Genomic DNA, 23,222 nt, shown 5'->3' on the forward strand with positions numbered 1-23,222 from the left:
CCAGTGGAAAGGCACCAGATGTTAGTGCGCAGATGTTGGACAGAAAACTACTGAAGCTAGGATAATTTGCATGTGCTATACATGGTGTGATCAAAATTCAGTTGTTTTCTACCTAACTGCTGCTCTGCTTCTCTTAAGAGGAGTTGAGAAACAGTTAGCTAACTTGCTTCTTAAATCAGAATGAAAGGTACTCCCATGAAAAGAATGAAATCCTCTGCATGAAGATGCATGTTTTGAAGCAAAAGTGGTCATAAAGATTAAGCTATGGCGAAAGTAAATGTATTCCTTATCTAGAAACAGTTGTTTCTACCAACAGTAGGAGTAGAAAAAGAGATCCTCATATCCACCTCCATTGTTTAGAGTTTAAGTGGACAGTAAACAGACTAATGCCATAGCGAACTGCAGCCTGAATACAAGGCAGCTATAACAGCAGCCAAGCAAAAACTTGTTCGGAGGATTTAAGACAGGGACGTATTACAAAAATGGAGACAACTTGATACTTCTGTATTGTGTACACCTAGTTTTAAAGAAAAAAGTTTAGCCCCTCTTGAAATACCCCAATCAGTACTTTTGGTACACATACCTCGAAGAATTCTCTCCTCATGGCAACGTAGAAAGTCCCAGATTCTAACAGTGCCGTCGTCAGAGCATGTAGCAAATTTATTATCCGTGGGTGAGAAACTGTTACATGAAGACACACAGCAGGGGAAAGAAGTCAGCATTTAACAGATTATCTATGCTTCTCAGACAGGGCAAAATTATACTGTAAGGTGTTATACACTGAAGAGGCATTTGAACATAGGGACTTAAGTGAACACTGTGCCTGCCAACTGATACTTCACCACAAGACACGAATTTAGTGTAGGATTACTATTGCATTGTTCTCCCCAGTCAAATGAGGAAAAAAAATCAGAATTTTTTTCTTAGCACCTTCCTACCTATGACTGTACACGGTTGCGCCTTCTCTGCAGGATGAGAAGCAACATCAATATGACTTGCCACCCTAGTTTTTCATGTTTGGTAATACCATAAGAGTGACACTGTGTAGAAGTACAGGAGAACAGTTCTTAGGAAAAATACTCCTCTTCAGCCACAGGTGCTTTGCAGCAGAGAAGCAAAAATAAGGAAAAGCTGGTCATAGGGAAAGGCTAGTCGGATTAACTGCTGGAAAAAAAAGCTGTATATAAAACAAGTATACCATTTATTGTAAAGGAATTTAGAAAAATTCCCTCCTATTACCCACCCCATCATCACCACGAAAAGAATCCTACAAACATAGAAGCACCTTCCAGATTGAACAGTCAGCATCACTTGACGAAAGTCTCTGGAAAAGCAAGGAGTTATTTAGCCACCTGATTAGGGCCAGAACATCTCCAGCAACCCACTTCCTTTCTGGTGCAGTGACAGACCATGAGAGAATCCCTTGAAATCCCAGATCTTTATGATTAGGAAGGGGCTTAAATAGTAGAGGAATTCAGTGTATGGGCATGACAGACAGTAACTGAATCCAAACGTAAGCACTTCTCATATAACCAAACTCTGGCTGGAAATACTGCACCCTATCAAAGAAAAATGGTGACCTCAGTGGAAAGTGTTTTTCTGGCAGTGAACCTTTACCACCAAGGGCCAGCACTTGAACCCAAAGAAACACTGCTTTAGCTTTATTTTGGGTCTGCAGCTTTTCAGGCTTATTTTAAAAACGTATCTTCTATTTCCATATCTTACTAAAGATTATGTGCAAGTTTGCTTTAGAAACATCTTTCATTTACATATTACTGATAGTATCACTTTAGATTCCATTTTCAGTATAGACATTTGCACAACTGAGGCATAAACACTGAACCAAGAGAATGTCCTACAGTCTTCTTTCAATAGTCTGCTTACAGTTTCAAGCTTGAAGAATCCATTCATTATTAACATTAGACTTCTGTATGTGGCAATCTGCGTGGGTATTTAGTATTACTGGAAATCTTGGCTTCACCAAGCCAAGCAGTTCTTCACTTTATTTAGTGTTTTATTATTTTGTGAGAACTATGCAGGTGTTTTATTTCTGAAGGCTTTATATTTTATTCAGTTAGATTATTAAAGACTGAATTCTTTATTTGGAATGAAATTGTCGTCTTACACAGTGCGTATAAAAAGGAATAACTGATACACATCGTCACCATATAAAAATGAAAAGAATACCAGTGCAAAATGCGGCAGACAAATACATCTCTAACATATTGCAGAGGCGGATACTGGGACAATACTAATTCAGAAAGGTGCCAGCAAAACGGTGAGAATGTGGAAACAAAAGAAAATACTGTGTTTATGTGGTGCAGGAAGTTTCCCAGACTCTGACAGAACCCATGCATTTCTGCACCCAGAATACACTTAGAGAACAGTCTAATCATGGCAATAGGTACTACAGAAAATGGTATATTGTGTATAAACCTGGCCTCTCTAATCGCCTCCTTATGTGCCTGGAACATCTTGACGTTGTTCATGTTGGACTGCCAGTATTTCACATATCCCCCGTGGTCTGCTGTCAGCATCCACATATCATTGTGTGACCAAGTCATAGCCCTTACAGGGCTGTCGTGAGCCTGTGAAGTTAGAAACAGAACTTCTAGCAAACACGTTCAAATACTATCTGACCCACATGAACATAACAGTCAAAAAAAATCCTACTTAGCAGCTGTAACAAAAAACAAATACAATGATGATCTACTTAGATTTGAGAAGTTCTTGTGGAAAAATGCCACTTTCTTACTCTGTATAGAGTTGTCTTCTAAATAAAAGACTAGTATTTGTGCTTTGGTTTAAGTGGTTTTTATTACTAAATTTATATTATGAATATGTCCTTGAAAACAGTTAGTATAATGTATGGAGATGGAATGAAAAGCATTAAATAAATTACCTATAACTACAGTATGACAAAGGATCAGAACAGATTAAAAAAAATAAAAAAGCCTCTCAGGCTCCCATTACTCCAGTTAAACCACAGACCAGTGATGAACAGATGAAGATGTATACCTAAAACATGCTCTGTGACTGCAAGAAAACAAGTGGAAACTTTGCTAGATGAATTTACCTGTAATATCGTTTCGAAATTGAAAGTCAGTCCATTCCACAAGGTGAACTCTCCACTAGATGCCCCAGTAACCAAGCGCCTCCCTTCAGGAGTCCACTGCAAAAGAAAAATTTAATTAAACTGCAGGAAGGTAATACCCAAACATTTCTTCATAATCCTCTAAGTAAACCATAAGCTTCTTCCAGGGAATCTGCAGAACAATATTTATTAAATGATTTTTCTAGTAGACGTGTATAACGGGAAGAAAAAAAAAGGAAAAAAAAGAAAAGAAAAGGAGGCATAACCTTGCCAGAGGACTTTTGATTTTGTAACACTGGGACAAAGCAAGTCCATATATAAAAAAAAAAAGTTTAATAGATGCTACAAGAGTCAAACAGCAGAGACCAAATAGCCTCTTTTCTATGAGTTAAAATGTATTAGCAGAAAAACATTCTGAAAGTTTTTGATTAAAATGTGGGAAATGCAACTGTTTTGTACTCAGACCTTACAATTTTTCTAAAACCTAAGGTAGAGAGTCTACACATTCCACATGATACTTTTATTTGGAAGTAGCTTTCACTACTATCATCTTGTTTCTTTCTTCATTTAAGCATATTATTATTTTAATTTAAATTAAGACAATGCAACTAAGCAAACCAACACAAAACTCACCCTGACAACAAATACGGGGCACTTTACTTTATTAGTAGATGTCCGAACAAATTTTGTTGTTACAGCATTCATTGGGTTGTTCAACATTCCTATAGGCGGGACCAACTAGGAGAGACGAAATAACAAGTTTAGTAGCAATATTTCTAGCCAGAAACTGCAAGAAAAACATACCCTCTGAACACCCATTTCTGGAAAGGCAAGTATTTAAATTGCAGAGATATATTACCAGGGATTAATCCACAGAACTGTTCAAAAGCCTACGTGATTTACCATTTCAAATATCCAGAACCAGCATCTTCAAGTGCAACCTATTAAGATTTAGCACACTGAATGCATTATTAGAGTTCTTAAGTCCAAAAAATGAACAGCCTATCCCATTTCAGGCTTTTTTCAGGGATAGACTCCAACAGAACAAGAGACCATAAGGTGAAGACATTCTTCATATCTGAGACCTCTTGTGGACAAAAGGAAAACTTCAACTGAAAGCCAGAATCCTCATTTCCAGACAGTTTTATCCACAGAGCTTCACCGGAAGTAGAAAGGTTTTACTTACATCATTATAATATCCTGCATCAGGCTGAATTGCTCGCATATCTCGCTGGTCTCTCTGCCATACTCTGTTCTGGAAAGAGGAAAACAACTCCTGGTTCATACCATGACTATACTTCATTGCTCTCAACCAACAGAAACATACTGACAGTCTGTTTGGAAAATTCCAAATATACTCCACAGATTTTAGAATAAACCCAGTTAAAAGCTTTTGGTCTCAGGAAACCAGCAGAATATCCATGGTGTAAACAGAAAGAATATAAAGAATTTTTTAAGACTTGGACAAATTCATGAGAGTAAAATCACTAACTTAAGATTGCTGCATAAGAATATGAAAAGAGCAGTCCCATGTAACAAGGCACAATAACAAAGACAATTGGTACTTTGCTGCAAAGGCTGACAGGTATTATACAAGAAGCATGTTCAAAGTTTTACTTCCAGGCTGTTTACCCCACTAGGAGCTGTGCTGATGAGCTCTAAAAATCCCACCCGCTGACATTAGCTAGAAAGCAAGCTGCTGTGGCTGAAACATCAAGTAAAGAAAACAGTGCATTCAAACTGATAAAACTTAGACAATCAAAGGATAAAAATACTCTCAATATGTTACATTTTCTGTAATGTCAAGCACCACCTTTTAAAAAACATGACATGACTAGTAGCTTGCCTAAATTGAGGATGAAATCTATGTTAGCTTCATGCTGTACATCTTACCAACTTGTATTTTGTTCATAACAGAAACATAACCTGAAATTTTAAGTAAAACATTTCTGGAACACAGTACTTCAGTTTGCCAGAATTTCTTAAGCCAAGAGTGACTGACATACAAACCATTATTCTCATTTCTCTGGGACCATATCAAATCAGCTCAAAGGTGCACTAATGGGGGACTGAAGTTGAATTCTGACAGATCTTAATTTTTTTAAGTATTTTAATTTTTATTTATTTTTTTATTTATTTATTTTTTTTTTTTTTTAAGTATTCAAAATCTGGGGGTGGGRGACTGGAGTGTTTTTGTTTGAGAGTTTTTTTTTTTTTTTAAGTAAATACAAATTTGAGATTACTTATTTTTGCCAAAATAAAAAAGGCCTTGAACTGCTAAAATTATTTTTAATGTAGGTCTGCTACTGCTAGAATCTTATTTGGGCAAATACAAGAATGTTTTAAATATTTAGTCTTTAAATAGGTGCTAGATCATTTTAGATTTAAAATAAAGAAAAAACTTCTAATGGTTAACATCTACAAACTACAATCATGTACTGTACCACAGTAGATTTCAACCAGCTCCTCATGCCTTAGCAACGCTGCTGTTGAGATTGCAACAATTCCTGCATCTGCAGATCTGTATTCTGCTTCTGAGCTAACAGCCAGCACTTATATAGTGCATCTTGGTCAAAAAATTACATTATGGAATTCATTTCACCACATAATCAAGAAAGCTAAATAAGCTTTTTCACAGAAACATTTCTTCAGCAAAGCTTCATTAAAGTTGTTCTCTAACTATTAACTGTGCAAAAAGGGATTTTCAGAGATCACAGTTCAAATTTCAGTGTTATTTAGTAAAAGGATGAGGCAACATTTTATGTTGCCCTAGTTTTGGAAAAGGAAGTGGGAATAGTTTGTTTCCCATTTTGTTTATTTTCTATTACAAAACAAAAATAAGAAAAATTACATTATTTACATTGGGTTTAAATGTCTACTCAGAAGTCAGAATACCATACAAGACACTCCACTGCCTATACACAGGCCAGAATTCCAAGATAGACAGATAATAACATAAAAATCAGTGTTTGCAGTGCAACTACAAAGTCAGTTGTGTGTATATGCAGTTTTATCTGGAAGCTCTAAATACCAACCTGTACCCAATGTACAAGCATTTGACACTTTTGAAAACACAGTAGCAGATTTCCCAATACTCCAAACTTCTCTGTGTATATGTGAAAAGACGAATGCCAAATTTCAGGAGAGATAAAAAAAAAGTTACTCAAATAAAAACCAAAATGTTAACTTACCTCCAAATATTTAATTACAGAGGGATTATAATCTATGGTTTTTCGGTTCACTGCTTTTCTCATCCGCTTTCCATCGAAAGTAAGTTGTTGCATTGCTTGCTGCTGTGCAAAATCAGGTCTTTTGTAGAACAACTGCCGAGGCGCCTGGTGCTGGAACCTCGGCATGTGGAAAAAACGGGGTGGGGAGCCAATTTCTGTGGCCATGGCTATCCTGTTCCTGAAAGGCTGCAAGAAGTTAAACATTAGGTTACTATGCAATAAAAAGTCCATATTAATATCACCATTAACTTATAGCTACAAGAATAAAAGAAACTGCTTCCAAATAAAGTCTGTTATGAAGTCAGATTTGCAGACTTCTCTGAACAATTATTACTCTCTCTCTCTCATTTATCCTTGAGTTGAAGTAGTTAACTATGTTCAGCAGCAAGAGAAATTCTGCTTTCAAATACATTACCATAAAGTTCACATTACCATGTCTAAACTGAAACTGTACTGATGTAAAAAGAAGTGTCCTCAGTAAGAACAGTGTAAGAAAAGCCAAGAAACATTAAGCCCCTTCAAAAGACTGATTTTAGTTGTCATCACGGGCAGGGGATTGACCTGCACAGGCTTGGCAAATGTAGAAATCACATGCTCCTTCCCACTGTTAACTGAACACACTGCAGAAGGTTCACTAGAAGACAAACCGTCTCTGACAGCTGGTTATTAGCTACATAAATAAGGTTTAAAAACAAGGGGGAGAAAACCTTTCAAACACACACGCCTGTCCATGCTGACTGAAAGGCTTATTGCCTGAAAGCTGCTCAATACTGGGTGGTCTAGTAAGATACTAGGCCCAGCTCCACATACTGCCAAACACATCTCTGTACCACCACAGCCATGGCAGCATCAAGCTGGCCTCAAACAAACCAAGGATGCCAAGGCTTCCCTACACCAAGCACTCTCAACGCTATCTCAGGCTCTTACAGCTCTCCAGAAGGGAGCTAACTGTTGTATTGTCTTTTTCAAATGTTCATTCTCAAAGGTAAAATTAAAAGATCAGTAATGGTTTTATATCAACGGACAGAAGCTTCACTTACATGAGCAAACCAACATTAAACATTTAACCATTAATAGTCTTTTTATGCAGTTTTAAAGCTCAGATCTTGAAAGTTTTTCCAGGACTAATCTCACAGGTCTAAAATACACACACTCCCCTTCCTACCAGTACCTGATACTAGAGAGGAAGAAAAAGAGACTTATTTTCAAAGCCTCACATGTACTCCTTATAGGCAATGCAAAAATAGATTTCTAGAACCAATGACACGAATGCAGGCAAAAATATAATCTAAGACTTCTAAAAACATTTTGATTACAGATTTGCAAGAAAGCATTACACAGAAGTCATTTTAGAGGAACACTCCAAAGCAACAAGTTGTTTTTACTATTTACTCAGATTTATCAGAAGGAAAAAAATAATCTTCTGGAAAACATTTTGCAATTACAATTACAGCTAACTACATGATTAGCTATAACATGGATCAGTTCAGACTGGACACTCCCAAAACCAGTGCAAGCTTAGATCACTACTAATAACATTCACTTAACACAGTCATCCCTCAGCAACAACTACTGTTTAAACATGCTAACTACACTTCTTCATTGATCATACACCCTTCTCATACTGAGCTTGTGACTGTCACCTGACAATATACGGAGATACAGGGAAGATAATACAGGACTAGAAAAACAAAGGTTTTTGTTCTTTTTATGCTTTGAGCTGTTTCATCAAATTTTGAGATCACTGCCTTTGTTACAGAAAGTTTCCTATTGCAGTAACAAACTCGGCCCAAGCCGGCAAACAGATGTGTGGCCCAGCTGCTCACGATCACTTTCATCTACTAATGCCTCAGATACCATGCTTTCATCTATGCATTTACCCTTCTATCCAAATCACCACTGTGTACTCTGTGTGTGTACGCATAAACACAGCAAGAAGTCTCTAATCAAAGAAGTTCTAGAATTGAATATATACCAGGAAACCCCTTTATTTATTAGATTAAACCAGATAATTTATTTCTATGAACATGTTAACCAGACAGTATATTTGAATGGAGAACATTTAACTTTCAGTATCCTATCTAGTCTTTTGCTGAGACAAATCAGTGCCTCTGCATGCTCTCCTTTAGCTATTTTGTATCACCTAAGAATTGTCTGAACTCACCACATTTGTAGTTGAAATTCCTGTTACAATCAGTAGGATAGAAACAAGTAAACAAATAGAGGAAAATGTACAATCTAGAGTAGTAATGTCTACATCTGCTTTTTTTCTTAAGCAAAAAAACTTCTTTCACTTAAGAGTCCATCAAAGGTATAAATGGAAGATTACATTTTGCCTTAATGCACAGCATTAGGAGCAACAGAGATTTTCACATAGACTAAACATAGGACAGGTCTTGTTTTATTGTTCTGGGTGGTAATTTTGCCAATCATCATATGCTTTTACTTTGTTAGAATTTTAATCACACTTTAAACTATGGAATGAGTTTTTATGCCATTCATTTCTGTATCCTCATCTTCCGGAGCAGACACACAACTTTACAGAGAGCTGACCATCCATTTGTCTATTTTTTGCCACACAAATATCCCTTCAAATCTGATGGGTTTGCACAAATTTGGAGGTATATAAAGAAAGCCTACAATGAATTCACTGGGCAAAGATAAGGCTGTCCAGAATACCAGAAGATTAATAATTGGATCTACCCTTCAGTTAATATAATAATAGAAAGACTGGAAAAAAATAAATCGGTTGGTGAGTAATGGAGGCATATCTGACATGAAAGTGAAGGTAGGAATAGGAAGGAACAAATGGACAAAAAAAAGACAGAACTGTCTAAACAAATTAAGAATGGGAATTATCACATAAGCAAAATAAAGGTCAAAGAGCTAGGTCAGTCAAGAGAGAATGAATGAGAAGCCTGACAAATAGACTTAAGTAAAAGTCAAACATAGAGGGGGAAAAAATAAAGAATGAACAAAACTGAATCTGAGAGACCTGTGTAAAAGCAGCTGTGCAAAACAGAACTTGGAGCTCATGACTGAACCTGAGATGTTCATCATTGTATCTAACTACCAAATACCCATGAAACACAGCAAGCCTCTTACTCATTCCTAGTAGCAGTCCATAAAGAATGGCAAGTTTGCTAATACTATCAGTATTCTCAAAGACATGGCTGTACAACAAATCTGAAAACAAGAGACCTGATGATGACCTTGGGCACAGCAAGATAGACAGATGCCAGGAGACATCAAGGCCTGTTTTTTAAAACTAGAAGAGTCACACAGTATTAGATTATTATAAAAAGTTATCATGTAGCTTGTGTCCTCAAATAAGGTTACACTAATATGAGCATTTAACTTTGTAGCCTTAATATTACTTTATCATCTTATGTGGGTATCATTTGCTTTTAAATACCAAGATGAATCTTGCAGTCATTCTGACAATCAGTAGACTTCAACTTTGCTACCTGAAATCATGGAACCAAATCAATTCACAGGTAACTTCACTAAATCAGGATAAAATAAATTGGGCTGCTAAATCAAAATAAAAATACCAAAGCATCCTTTTACACTAGGCTAGCTTAGTAAATTATGAAGGAAAAAAATGCCTTAAATCAATTCTCATACATAATTCTAGAAAAAAATTAATGCATAATCTCATTATGTTTTCATGTGGCTTATACAAAAAGTAAGGTTTATCATTAACAAAGTACAATAACTGGTAACTAAAACTTGCTTGCTGTTCTAATAAAGAGTTACTTTTCACAGAAAGTAACTTGGGTGAAGTACAGTGAGTAATAACCTGAACACGTCAAAAGAAAAATATGTTTCCAAATGCTAAAACAGAAGGCTATTCTCCAGGGAAGTACAAGAAGCCAGTGACTTAGCCAAACCCAATGCCTTCCTGCTCCCTCCAACAGAACATGCTACAGCTTAAGACACAATGAATGACTAAGAGATAAAACAGGTGATAAAAAGTTCTGAGGGCAACTGTATAATGTTTAAATCCCTATTAGAAAGTTAAAGTATGTGAAATCCTTAAAGCAAAAAAATTAGTGTAATGAAAGCCTTAAACAACTTACAGTGCAACAGAAACAGTGAAAATTAATAATTATTATTTAGCACATAGTAATTCAAAATATGGATCAGGCCCTTCAATGCAAGAAACACTAGTAAGAACCTCAGCTCTCTGAGGTTCTCTGAAAGCACAAGGAAAGAATATAACAATGCAAAGTTAGCATAACAACTCGTTGTTCAATACATCAATAACATCATCTTTCTTTGGTAAGACAACCAACCTAACCTTCACACGTACAAGGTATTGCTACTGCTCAAATTTCTTTCTTAGTAGCATTTCTTTAAATTCAAAAATCCTATTATAAACAATCATCTCAAAAAATGCACCTCTGCATTTAGTTAACATGTAGAAGATATAATATGGCATTTCTAAGCACACCTAAATCAATATACTTGTTCTGAAAAATCAGACCAAGTTCAATTTAAATGTTATTCCCTTCCCTCTTTTGTGAAGTTCCAACAGAGAGTTCCAATTTTTCCCCCCTTCCAATCCTTTGGAAGACTGTGCATCTCTGCTCTGGAGAACAGTGGTCTCCATGCCCTTCAGTGCTTTTCCCCTTCCTAAAATATTTATGCTATTTTGGGGAAAATTCTTTCTAGATCCCAATATCCACCCTTTTTCCTTATCTGGAAGTCTTTTTTTCTTCCTAACATTAGAGAATTATATGGCATGATATGCTCCAGCTTTAAATGTGCTATTTCTGCCATTTTCAGCAGTAGTTTTTCATGTTTTAGAAAACAGAATAAAAAATATATTTACACCCATCATTTATCTTACACAGGTATAACCTTAACAGGATTAATGGCTGAAAAGAGTGAAGGACTTGCTTATGCTCCCAGGCCTTTCGTGAAAGCATGAAATCACCAGGTGGGGTTACATAGAAAAATGGTTCTTCAGCTATACAAATCATGTTATCTTTAGGAAGAGGTCTTGCTGATATTTTAAATTACCAGAATCAGACATTCCCAATTCTTCCTTTAAAGAGTATATAAACCTTAGCAAAAAAAAATAGTTTTAAATCTAAGTTTTTAACATTTTCTCTTCTCCACTTCCTGAAGCAGACATGATTTATAATTACTAGTACTGGAGTCTTATATCTCTAGAAATGCTGCAAAAAGCAGAATTAGCAGCAAGCTCCAACACATTTTCTGAAAATATATCTGAAAATTGCTTAAATCTCTACTTCTGCCAATGCATTAAACTCTCAAAACAGAGTTAACTTTTCTTTTGCTCTACACAGATGTAACCATTTCTTCAAGGAAAAGACTGATAATGGTTTCCTTCACAGTACAGAAAATTATGCTCTGAAAAACTATGAAAAAAGAATGCTCTGCTGACACTCAGAATGAAGACTGTATTAATTTGAGCAATTCCTTGCAAAGCTTCATGCTTCAATTTGCTTTTGCATTGGAAAAACATCAAAACCAATTTCTAAACCAAAATAAAAATCAACTAAAGTTTGAAAACTGTACACCTGAGCGAAGCACTAAAGAACTTCAAATAAAATCATCATTTAATTCAACAGAAGTAGTCTACAATACTCTTGTAAGTCTCAGATTTTGGACAGATAAAGCTGCCTCATCAAAAGTAAAATGGCTAAAGCTAGAGAAATTCAGTCCAGAAAAAATGTTGTGGATCTTTATATTTCTGTACCTAGATGATGCATTTCCCACCAGGTACAAGTGAGTTAACAGCTGTATTTAAAAAGAAATTAAAAACTAGTCACCAAAATACATTCTCATCTTCAAAGTCATTCTGTGACCTGTCTTGTCTTTGAACTGCTTAACAGAACTTCATCTTACTTTTGTTAAAAACAGCACACACCACAGTGATAAGGCATGTTTGTATCAGTAAGCAAGATACAATAATGGAGTGCAGGTTGCCCAACTCAGTCCCATGGCAGTGAAATTTAATATACTTTGTTTAAAAAAAAAAAAAAAAAAAAAAAAGACAAAAATCCTACAATAACACAAGAAGAAAATTGCATAAAATTCCATCCTTTGACTATTCAAAAAATTCAGCTCCACTTTAGAATCAAGACACTGCAATAGAATTAAATAAGACACGGCAATAGAACATAGTTTTCTATATATGTTGATTTGCAGATCCCAGGAAGTTTCCTAGAAGGTATGCAGACACTAGTATAGTGAGTTTAAACCTAAGAAAAATAAGGCCATTCTTACTTGTCTGAGAGTAGACCCTTTAATTATCCACATATATCAGAGGTCCACAGAAAACACCAAATTACAAAACTAGAGACCAAAATACCAGCCTACAGTATACAGGACTGCTTTTAAGCAATGTTACTACTCTCTACAATAAGCAGACATTTCCCTAGGCCTCTATAATCTTTAAATGTATTCTTAATATACATTAGTAATCATTCTCTATTGTATTCTATCTATTAAAAAAAAAACTTTCAAAACGGGTATGAAATTCTGACCATGTAAAGTGGGGAGGGATGGGGGAAGGTCTGACAGCTTGCTCAATTCTTGTCATTCTATTCTAATATGAAATGTCAAATGAAAACACTGCCTGCTACATTTTCCTCAAAAATGAGTAAGATAGCTACTTAAAAGTCATTGGCCAGGTAAAAATAAACTACTCTGGCCAAACGGCTCAACAACACCTTCTTATCTGGAGATACTTCAGTGATTTTTGTTTCACACACAGGCCTGAGTTTACTACATTGGCATGGCCAGAGAGGTAAAAATGCAAAAACAGAATTTCTTCTCTTTAATTTCAGTTCTGTATTTTCACATTCCCAGTTTCCCCATGAAGTTTAAACCTTTGCATTTTTAAACACAACCCAAATTCATACACACAAATTATAATGGAGTATAAAAGAATAAAGTACTTTACATTTCTAACATATCTATCCGGAAAACAACAATCTTCACTGTACAACGCACAAAATTTGGTTTTGATGTAGTTTTTTGGATTCAAAAGTTTTATCTTCTTTGAGAAGTAGTGTCAACACTTAACTGTCAAAAAAAGACCCATATCTTGCCAGTTTCACATACAATCACACTAAGCTCAGTACTTTCTGGAACAGTAGAGAAAGCATACACACAGAAAATCTGAAATAAAGAAATCTAAAAGCCAAAGGAAGGATAGGTTATCAAGGGAAAACTTAAGAGTCAGACTGAAAGTCTCATGCTACAAAGCCCAGGGAACAATCCTAAATAGTTGAGTCTCCTACGCCGCACATAAAATACACTTAAATTTAAGTCCTTTCTTCAAATTTTGCATTCCTAGCAATAAACAAATACTTGATCAAAAAACAATGTGAAATGAAAAGTTGACAAGTAAGATACCACAAGCCTATCTCATTTTATGCTCGCAATAAGGCCCTAACTCACTCCAGAACAGATGTACTGCATACAGAAGACAGGTAGTTACACACATCATTAAAAAAAAATCAAAATCTCTAATGCACAAAACTCAAGACAGGCCCTGCTCTACCACTCTGGCCACAGTAGAGAACTGCTTCCACAGGTAGGTGAATGGCCTAGCAACATTCCCTTTCTGCATCCCACAAAAGGCAAAGGAGCACTTGTACAAGAAGTTTCTTGGTCACACTTCAAAACAAACATGGAAGCAACCAATTGCAATATGAACATGTTTGCCAGGCAGCACTTAAAAGTCAATTAAAAGATGTACAGAATTTGGTCTGCTGCCATGATTTCAATGTTATTGATCTGATAATTTTAAGTTAAAATTTACTTGCAGTATCTTGCACTAACTTAAAACAGTAAGAAGAGCATCTTTTTTTCCCCCCTAAATTACCTATATATTCCTTCAGCTTGACACTTGCTTGATATTCATCAAGAGCTGCACATAGATTATAACCCAGACTGTTTTTTTTTACTAGAGTGAGTTGCTAATATAATTGTAATTCATCCTCACCGGCTGAAACACTGTCTCCTCGCTGAGTTTCACAAGGGGTCTGGTGGCCCATTTCTCAAGTGTATCAAGATCCCTCCTGACTATAGCGGTTACTGTATGTAAATCCCAACACCCCCAGCTGTCATCACCTTTTCTTCTCATCTCACACATGATTGAAATGGAAGCTTACTGGATTTTAGAGGCAAATTATGATTTAGGTGCCGTGTGGAAAAAACATGGCCATTCTGCTTCCGTTTGCCTATACTCAGCTCCTGATAGAGGACAACTCCACAGTTGCCTTCACTTTATCAAGCACACAAACAGCAGAGGAAGGAAAAAAACAAAACAAAACAAAGGCACAAACCAAAATGAAATCTCCAGGGAACCTTATGAGCAGTGTACAGAAAAACAACTAGAAGAACTACGGCAGTCTGCAGGACAAAACTCACTGTAGGGAAACAAGGCAATCACCATCTTTGATTCAGAAACAATGTGCTGAACTGCCGTGATAAAGAGAACATGAAGTTCACAGCTGTTGTAGAATTTTAAGACAACTTGAGTCTGTTCACACTATGAAATCAAAATATATATTTTAATATTTTTATATATTTTAATACATCAAAGTATTAAGTTCAAAGTAAAACTTTGAACAGCTGTAACTTTAACACTGATAAGAGGATACCAAAGCCTTTTTAGTAAGTTTAGCTGTTAATAACAGCCGTAATTCGTAACAACTTTAACTTCACCTTTCATAACTTTTATCTGTGGAATGCTTAACAAAAACATACTCATGACTTGCAAGTTTTATGTAAAAGAAATGTTGAAAGCATAAAAGGAAAAGAATTGAGAAAATCTTTACTACGTAACTGAAAGAACACCTTTTTTTTTCTTTAGCATTACATGGGCTACTCTTTCAACAAAGCTGCACTGTTAGCCATAACAGTTTCTCAGCCAAATAAAAGCAGAAAAGCGGTGTCTTAAGTTTCCATCACTAAGAAACTGAAGACAAGAAGAGGACTAAGAGCAAGCAAAACAGCACTATCATGTGTAATCACACGAAAAAACTGCCTTTATATAGGAAGTCCAAGGAAAAAAAAACAATTAAAAGCTAAAGATCAGTTGTTTTTCTGTAGTTATTAGCATTATTAATATACTGTTAATAACAGTAGTTATTAACAGTAGATTTTCTAATTCTCTCTTCAAAAAGATTTTATTCTTTAGCAGATACTTTTCAAAATGATGGAACTTTTTATTGAATTGGCTACTTTAATGTTCAAAGCAATTTCCACTCATTTCTACATTCTGGCTAATTTACACACAAAAGTAGAGGCTTTGAGAGTTCAGGGGCTCTGTTCCATAGCATTCTTCACATGTCAAGGTTACTCACATACTTCACGTAGCAGTGTTTAGAATCTTCTTTTCTTGTATTGGTTACAAGCACACTGCAAAATAAACACTGTATAGCATACTGTACCTGCAATCTTTTTCTTGCAATATCCAGAAAGAGATTTTTCATTGTTTTTGATCCTCCTTCGATAAAAATATGTAGCAGACAACATACAAAGATTTATCCAAGATGAAAGCTTACTGCTCCTCCCCAAACCAAAATCCAAGGTTTGCAAACAGTAAAATTAGCAGATATGCTTATAGAAAAATTGCAAATGAATACCTACAGCTGCTATACCCAGACACAGCTAATCAAGAGACACACTTATACAAGGATAGCAGGAGTGGAAAAGAAGGTTCAAACTTTACTAAATCACACAATGATTCTAAACGACCTTTATGGATCCTGCTAAAGAAACTCAGACCATACTTTGCACATTAACAATGCTCCCCAATGCAACAATTGATGGTGTTCCACAAAATACTTACTCAAGCAAAGCCTTTGCAACAGGCCCTAATAAGGTTAGGGATGCACTTTCATTTTACAGTCCCAGACACAACCTCTTGCTCCTAGTGACAAAGTTTTCAGTTGTAGCACATTGGTAATCTTACCAATACACAGTCTTTTTTGACTATGTAGCAAACATTCGCATTGGCTAACCACCAGATGAAACACACTGTCTTCCCTCATGAGATGCACTGTCAGAAAGTGATGAGGGGATTAAGAACAAAAAAAAGGAACCTGCATTCATTATTAACATCTCAAGAGCAAGGAAAACATTAAACTCTAATCAATGGATTTTCAAACTGCAAGGCAAGGTCCCACTCTGCTCCCACAAAGCTCTTTAAAATGTCAGATTTTAGAGTGGTAACAGGGCAAGCATACGACTGAGTCTCTTTCACTGTGATTTTAAAGATAAGCACAAATAACTACGATAACTTATGAATTATCTCAGCGAGACTTACTGGTGAATAATGAAAGGAAACAACACTCACCACTTCGATCAAGTATAATTTTGAGAGTGACATTATCTGGATAAAGGTGGAATTCAAAACTGTAGTTTCCCAACATCTGCTCCTTTTAAGACTTAAAAGTCTAGTACACATGAGCTTTGCCGCAGTTGGATGTGGAAGATGAATGTATAACCCCTCTATCTGTATGCTAGACTTGGTAGGTTAGAAAGCATTTTATGCAAGGAGGAACAAGCTTCTGATGATAATAAACAAACTGTGCTAACAATTGTTGTTTTAACCTCAGTGTTTCATAGAACTTTTGTTTAAGAATAGTTTTGGTAAGCTACAGTTCTTGCAGAGTTTTTCTTTAAAAGATGGTTATTTTGGAACACAGCCAATGTAGATGTTCTATATAAAGGAATTTAAAATATTATAACACTTTCTAAATTGATGGATGCTGTATGTACCATTTGCTCACATAACTGAAAACCCACATAGCTAATTCCAGATTTTAAAAACATGTCACTTTTTTGTTTTTTTATATAAACGTTATTTCTGGGATGATATGATGCCGTCACGTAGCATAAACGATCTACATCTGTTAGGTCACTTATTTTCCATAGTCATTATTTCTGAAAGAAATGAGAGGACAGAATCCTAAACAAAACTCAAGAAATTGAGCTCAAGACTTTTTGTAGCACTGAAAAAAACTAACTGCACAACTATTAAACTGTAGACTTTCCTCAGCAAGACACTTTTTATTTTGCTTGCTCAACATAAAGAGATCCAGGCCCAGTTCCTGAGGTTGTATCATAACCATTATAAAGAGAAGAAACAAAATTTTACCAAATATTAAATTCAAAAATCAGAACTGCATTAACAAATATGAATTGGAAAAGCACGCTTCCTTTTAATTGGAATTGCGCAGCCATCTCTTCCACAACTCATTAATGTCTTCTAGCCTTGCCATGTGAATAAACAGTTAATATTCTGATATTTAATATTAAGAAGCCATATGAATGTTGCTCAGAGACTATGCTTAAGTTTCTTTACTAAACAGCCTTTACATTGTGCATTTAGTACTATTCAATAAAAAAAAATGTATGTTCACCTTCTTCACTGATACATTTTTAGTAAAGGAAATCCAAGATCACATAGCTCAAATCTGCACAGTTCAGTGTAAGATTTACCCACTTATACAAAGAGTCAAGCTCCTCAAGACAATGACAATTTAGCAGTCAGGCACGTCACAGGAGAGCTTCAGTTCTGAAAGCTAGAGTTCTCCAAATATCTAAATCCCTTGCCATTTCTTTCCTACTTCATATTGTCTGCTTGAGAGTATCAGCAAGCTTTCCTGGTGAAAGCAGAAGTGCAGTCAACAGTTCTAGGCCAGTACCTTCACCTTATACCCTACAGAAAGCTTGAAGCTGTGGACCTCACTAGTGCTCAAAAATCTACAAAAAACCTTATTAGAAAAATAACAAGCTTTTTTTTTTTTTTTTTTTTTTTTTTTTTTTTTTTTTTNTTTAAATCAGGCTTAAATTTGATGAGAACACAAAAATGTTTGTGTCCACAGGTAGAAAGAGATTGCAAAAAATAAGGTTTGAAGACTGACTCGATTATTGATTTAACTCCAAACTCCATAGTTCAGGAACAGACTACAAGCATTTCGACATGAGCATACAGCATTAACTCTCATTCACTCACTCAGCTGTACAGTCCCCTGGCTTGCAGACTTCAGCAATTCATCATTTTTGTGTGTGTGTGACGTAATCATGAAATAGAATTTTAGTAGCAGTGTCATAGTGTCTCTCAGCAGAAAAACTTAATAGCTTGCTTACAAACACGCGCCAATAGGAAAGAAAGCATTTACAAAGTCAGATGGTTACTTCTAACTGAGGGCAAAGGGATGGGGGTAGGTGGGGAGAATGCTAGGAAGTGGTGCCGCTCATCATGATCAAACAGTTTAAATGCAGTGATAGTTACTGAGTGAACTTCAGCACTGTGGGAGAAACTTAAAGGACTGCTGAGATCAAGTTCCATCATGACCTGAACCCAGCCTAAAATTATGCTGACACCAAAAGAAATAATCCTGCCATGTTCCAGATTGTTTGTTCCTGTCCTGTATTACCCCCTTTTCAAGCCAAAATGAACATTCATGTGACCACACTGGCATCCACCTAATGAACTGATCTGTGTTAAGCAAAGCCCAGAGCAGTTCCTCAAGACAACTCTATACAGAGTTCTTGAATGCCCTCCACTGGCACAGAAACAAAAGAAGTGGCTAGAAGCAGAGGAAGTTACTACTTTAAGCAGCAATGCCAATTTAGATGACAGCAAAACTATAGTTCACAGGGTGACAGCATAGAGCTGCACCATTATGCAGCCCTCAGCCTGTAAGTCAAGTACGTGCATCAACTGGAGCAGTAACCCAGCTCAAAGTGCAGCTCCAGCCAAACTGAGATTTTTGGATGAATACTTATACACTCATGGCAAAATAAAAGCACTTTGTGTTGCCAAAACTTCACAATGAAGAATAAAAGTAAACCAAACCCTCAAAAATATTGCAAACTCCTTGTTATCCAGTGAGTGACTTCTCTTTAAAAAGGAACACATGAATATTTTATTTTGTAATACGTTTTTTGTGGATTTGGAGAAATAATTTATAATTGACCCAAGCAGATGGTCAATCCCACGAGAAATAGATGACTAATTCTTTCTACTAGGGTTGTTTTACACATTTCAAGATAAGCACACAAATATTTGATTAGTTTCAACTCATCTACACCCTTAGTTACAAAGTTGCTTTCAACTTATCCTGCCATACCCTCCAACACTTCAGTAAAGTTACAGGTGAGTGATAAGAGCAATCTAAATCCTGAGTTTATTCTATATGGTTCAGGCTGGCATTTACTTGTTCCTGTTTAACAAGACATCTTTATGAACAAAGTTTATTTTAGTAAGGAACAGCTACATAAATTCCTACATAAACTGGGATCTGTTTGTAGACCATAGCTATTCTTGCTACACAGAATCAGTCTGCATCCACATTCCTTCCCTTTTATAAATTGCTACAGAGTAGTAGTATCAGAGGAAAAAGCAGTAACAATACCAGTCAGCTTAGTTTCAAAGCATAAAATTAAGTCTTGGCATTCAGAAGTGCCTTATAAACTGCAATTGTAAACACTCTAAGCAAATAAGAAGGAATTGTACCCAAAAAAGTACAGCAGCTCAAAGGAATATATCAAGTCAGTAGTAGCAAACTTCATGAGTAAGGACTCATGGATTTAAACTCACATGTCCCTGATTTGTGCTTGAGCTATTAAGTACTACAGTTCTAGCCTTTGTTTCTGTTTTTTTTTTTCTTTAGAACAAGTTCCCTTCAGACTTTCAAATCAGCAAGCTAAAGCTGACTAGAGAAAGAAACTTGAAATAAAGACTTTTAAACTAAGCGAGCCACTTTTCTAATCTCAAGTGCCACAAAAAGACACTTCCACCATTCAATGACACATTCAGGCCTTAACTTTTCCCATCAAACTTCTAACCTATCACAAGCCTTAAATGTGCACTGCTGAAAAAATAGTTTTAATCAATACTTCACATCGCAGGACATGCATAGCTTTAATATTAAAGAATATCCAGTGTTATCAAAAGTACTATCATAAAACAGAAAAATTTTTTAACAAAGAAAGTAAGCTATATACTTGATATCACATTTTAGTTTCAGTTGTGAAACTGAATGGTTGGTACATCCAACTAGAATGCGGAGAGCAGGTTGAACCAGAAATGACATTCCATTAAATGCTGAGTAATTTTTAAATACCAGTGAACAAGAATGGATTCCTATGAAGTTTTAGACAATTTTAAAGATCACAGATTCTCTAAACTGAAGTGAAATGAATAATAAAAAAAAATGAGTTTTGATAACTGTTTTAGTTATCAAAAAGCCTATTTTGCTGATCTCACTTTCAGAGATTCTTCACAACAAGAGGAAAAAAAAAGTTGTTTTAACATTTTTCATCCTTCACCTTCTCCTCATCACCAAGCTATAACAATGTTCAATTTCACTACTTCCTCGTCCATGACATTTTTTAAATAAACACCAATGAAAATGATACATTTGTATTTTTAATCTGTATTAAAACTTCGTGCAATAACAGAATGATATAAGAAATTAAAATACTGCAAAGCATTTTTTTAGCACTATCATGAACTAATTTTGTAAAATTCACAAACATGTTACAGCTACCATTTTCAGCTTTTTTTGTAAAAAATGAGTGACTACTTTCCTGCACAATAATTTATTTGCCAAAATAAACTGTCAGGCAAGGTAAATAGTATTTGCATTTCCAGTGTTAGTAAAAATTATGAAAATTCCCTAGATACCAGCCCTGAGGTTGGCAGGTACAAAAAGTGAGATGTTTATGATGGAATCATCAGTAAAAAGTGAACTGTATTCCTTGTATATCCCTACTCACATCAAAAATCTCCGTGACAGCTGAGTTTTTTTCAGGTGAGTAAGACTAAGTATCTTAGAGATGGGAAGAAAACAGGGAGCTTTCTAATCCCCTTCCCAAATCAAGCACTCTTTTGCTACTGCAAAAAGGCACTTTTAATATCAAGATCAATTTCAGATCATCATCTTTAGTACTTCTTGTGCTGACCTCTGTTGCTAGCAGAAGCACAAAACTGATTAGAGTTTTTCAATTTTCATGTTCCAAACAGTCTAATCTTTACATCCATATTTTGGTTGCCATTCTGCTACAACTTGAAAGAGCAGAGATTTAATGGAGGGCCAACACTTCGGATAACAGAGAAAGACTATTCAGTGCCTGATATTTAGACTAAAAGGTTTTAGTAGCTACAGGAGTTTACCTTGTTACTTATATATGTGCTAGTTACAGTACCTAAAATTCTCTGCAGCTTAAGGAGATTTTTTTCCCACATATTAATATTTACATCTCAAATTTGATGCTTTTAATATAATTTTGTAGTTCCATCTATTTCTGAAACAGTAAAATGTAGCAGGATCATGTAAAGTCATATCTTCTAAACTGCATAGTAGCTGTGCAAAGAACTGCAAAAATACTAACAGCTAATCAATATAAAAACTTGCCAAATGTTTCTTTGCATGTTGAAGGTGTTAAAAGTAAATGTTTCAGTTAAGTTTCAGAGACCCTCCCATTAGAAATGCTATAGGAAAACTGAACAGATGTTAAGAATAAGATTTTGAAGGTTATTTTATGACCACCCATTCTTACGTTACAGAATAATGCCAGAATATTCTGACCAACTGTTGAGATGTAAATTCTATTTAGCTGATACAGAATTCAGGAGACAGGAACAACCAAATATTTGAGCACTGATACTGTGATATTATTTCTAAACTACATAGTCTGTCAAAGACATATAGTACTTCTTTCCTTAAAGGAACAATAGAGTAGCTCCTGAGTTATGAAAAAGTATATAAAAGTATAACATCTTTTGCAAAAAGAAAGGCAAGGGAGTAATGTCTACATAGAAAAATAGATACTCCTCAGAAATCATGACTGAGGATTTGATGAGGTACAAAAACAACAGAGTACAGAACTACTTACCCACGACTACTTTTTTAAGGCAAGAAGATGTGCTCAAGCAAGTACCGATTTTGCAAAACACTGCACGTCAAAGCACATAACCATCTAACCATAGCAAAGAAGCTATTAGTTAGTCAGCAAGAGAGAAATAACATTCATTTCAAGAATCTTTTACATTCACCCCTCCAGAACAAGCAAGTGCCTGCTGCACGTGGCTGCATTTACCCCAGAAGGGTCAGGGCTTCCCGAGTCTTCAAGCAGGCACAGCCTGATCTCTGCGCAAACCCAAGTCAGAGAGAGGAACAATAAGATTAAAAAAAAAAAAAAAAAAGGCAGGATTAAGAGTCTCGGGTGAGGCACAGCCGGACGCATACATCGCGGCATCGCGGGTAGGAGAGGGGACACCGTGCCCGCTCCCGGCTCCAGCTCTCGCCGCCGCCTCAGCTCCCAGCACACCCCACCCCGCGGGCCCGGTGCCGCCAAACCGGGCCCAGCGCGCGGCTCTGCCCACGGACAGGGCCCGGGCTCCCGCTTCCCAGGCCGCCGCAGCCCAGGCGGGGCCGCACTTCCGCCCCCGCCGCTCCCGGGCCGCGCCGGGGCTCGGCCCCTTCCCGACCCCGGCCGCACCGCTCCTCAGCCGCGGCCTAAAAATGGCGGAGGGAGCCGCGTTTCCCAGCCGCCTCACTCCTTCGCCGGCCCCGCCAGCAGCCCAGCACCCAGCCGCACTCACCGTCCAACTTGTCCCCCGCACGCCGACTCCGCGCCCCGGCGCCTCGCCGCCCGCCTCGTCCTCCAGGCCCCGGAAGCCGCCGCCACCACCTCACGAGCCCCCACCGCGCCCGGCCGCCATCTTCCTCCCCCCACCAGCGACCAGGGCGGCGCACGCGCTACGTCACCACGCTCCCTGGAGCGAGGGGCGGGCCCCGCCCCTCCAGGGGCAGCGCGGCGGGGGAGGGCGCAGGCGCAGCAGGGAGGGGGCGTGCTTCCTCCGCGCCCCTTCCGCCGCGAGGCAGTCT

The 23,222-nt window shown here is 36.9% G+C and overlaps 1 protein-coding gene across 1 annotated transcript in view; it reads right to left on the reverse strand.

Moving 5' to 3' along the window:
- WDR33 (WD repeat domain 33) overlaps positions 1–23,065 on the reverse strand; it is a 68,822-nt gene extending 45,757 nt beyond the window's left edge. Inside the window, exons 1-7 of the mRNA XM_085307938.1 lie at positions 22,937–23,065; positions 6,286–6,510; positions 4,281–4,349; positions 3,728–3,832; positions 3,077–3,172; positions 2,437–2,588; positions 584–681 (exon numbers count right to left, since the gene is read on the reverse strand). Coding sequence (XP_085164064.1) covers positions 584–681; positions 2,437–2,588; positions 3,077–3,172; positions 3,728–3,832; positions 4,281–4,349; positions 6,286–6,489 — 724 coding nt within the window. The 5' untranslated portion in view covers positions 6,490–6,510; positions 22,937–23,065. The remainder of the gene's footprint in view (positions 1–583; positions 682–2,436; positions 2,589–3,076; positions 3,173–3,727; positions 3,833–4,280; positions 4,350–6,285; positions 6,511–22,936) is intronic.
- Positions 23,066–23,222: the final 157 nt, after the last annotated feature.

The sequence above is a fragment of the Rhea americana genome, unplaced genomic scaffold (assembly GCF_003343005.1).
Source record: "Rhea americana isolate MKP2758 unplaced genomic scaffold, rheAme1 scaffold_269, whole genome shotgun sequence".
NCBI lineage: Eukaryota > Metazoa > Chordata > Aves > Rheiformes > Rheidae > Rhea > Rhea americana.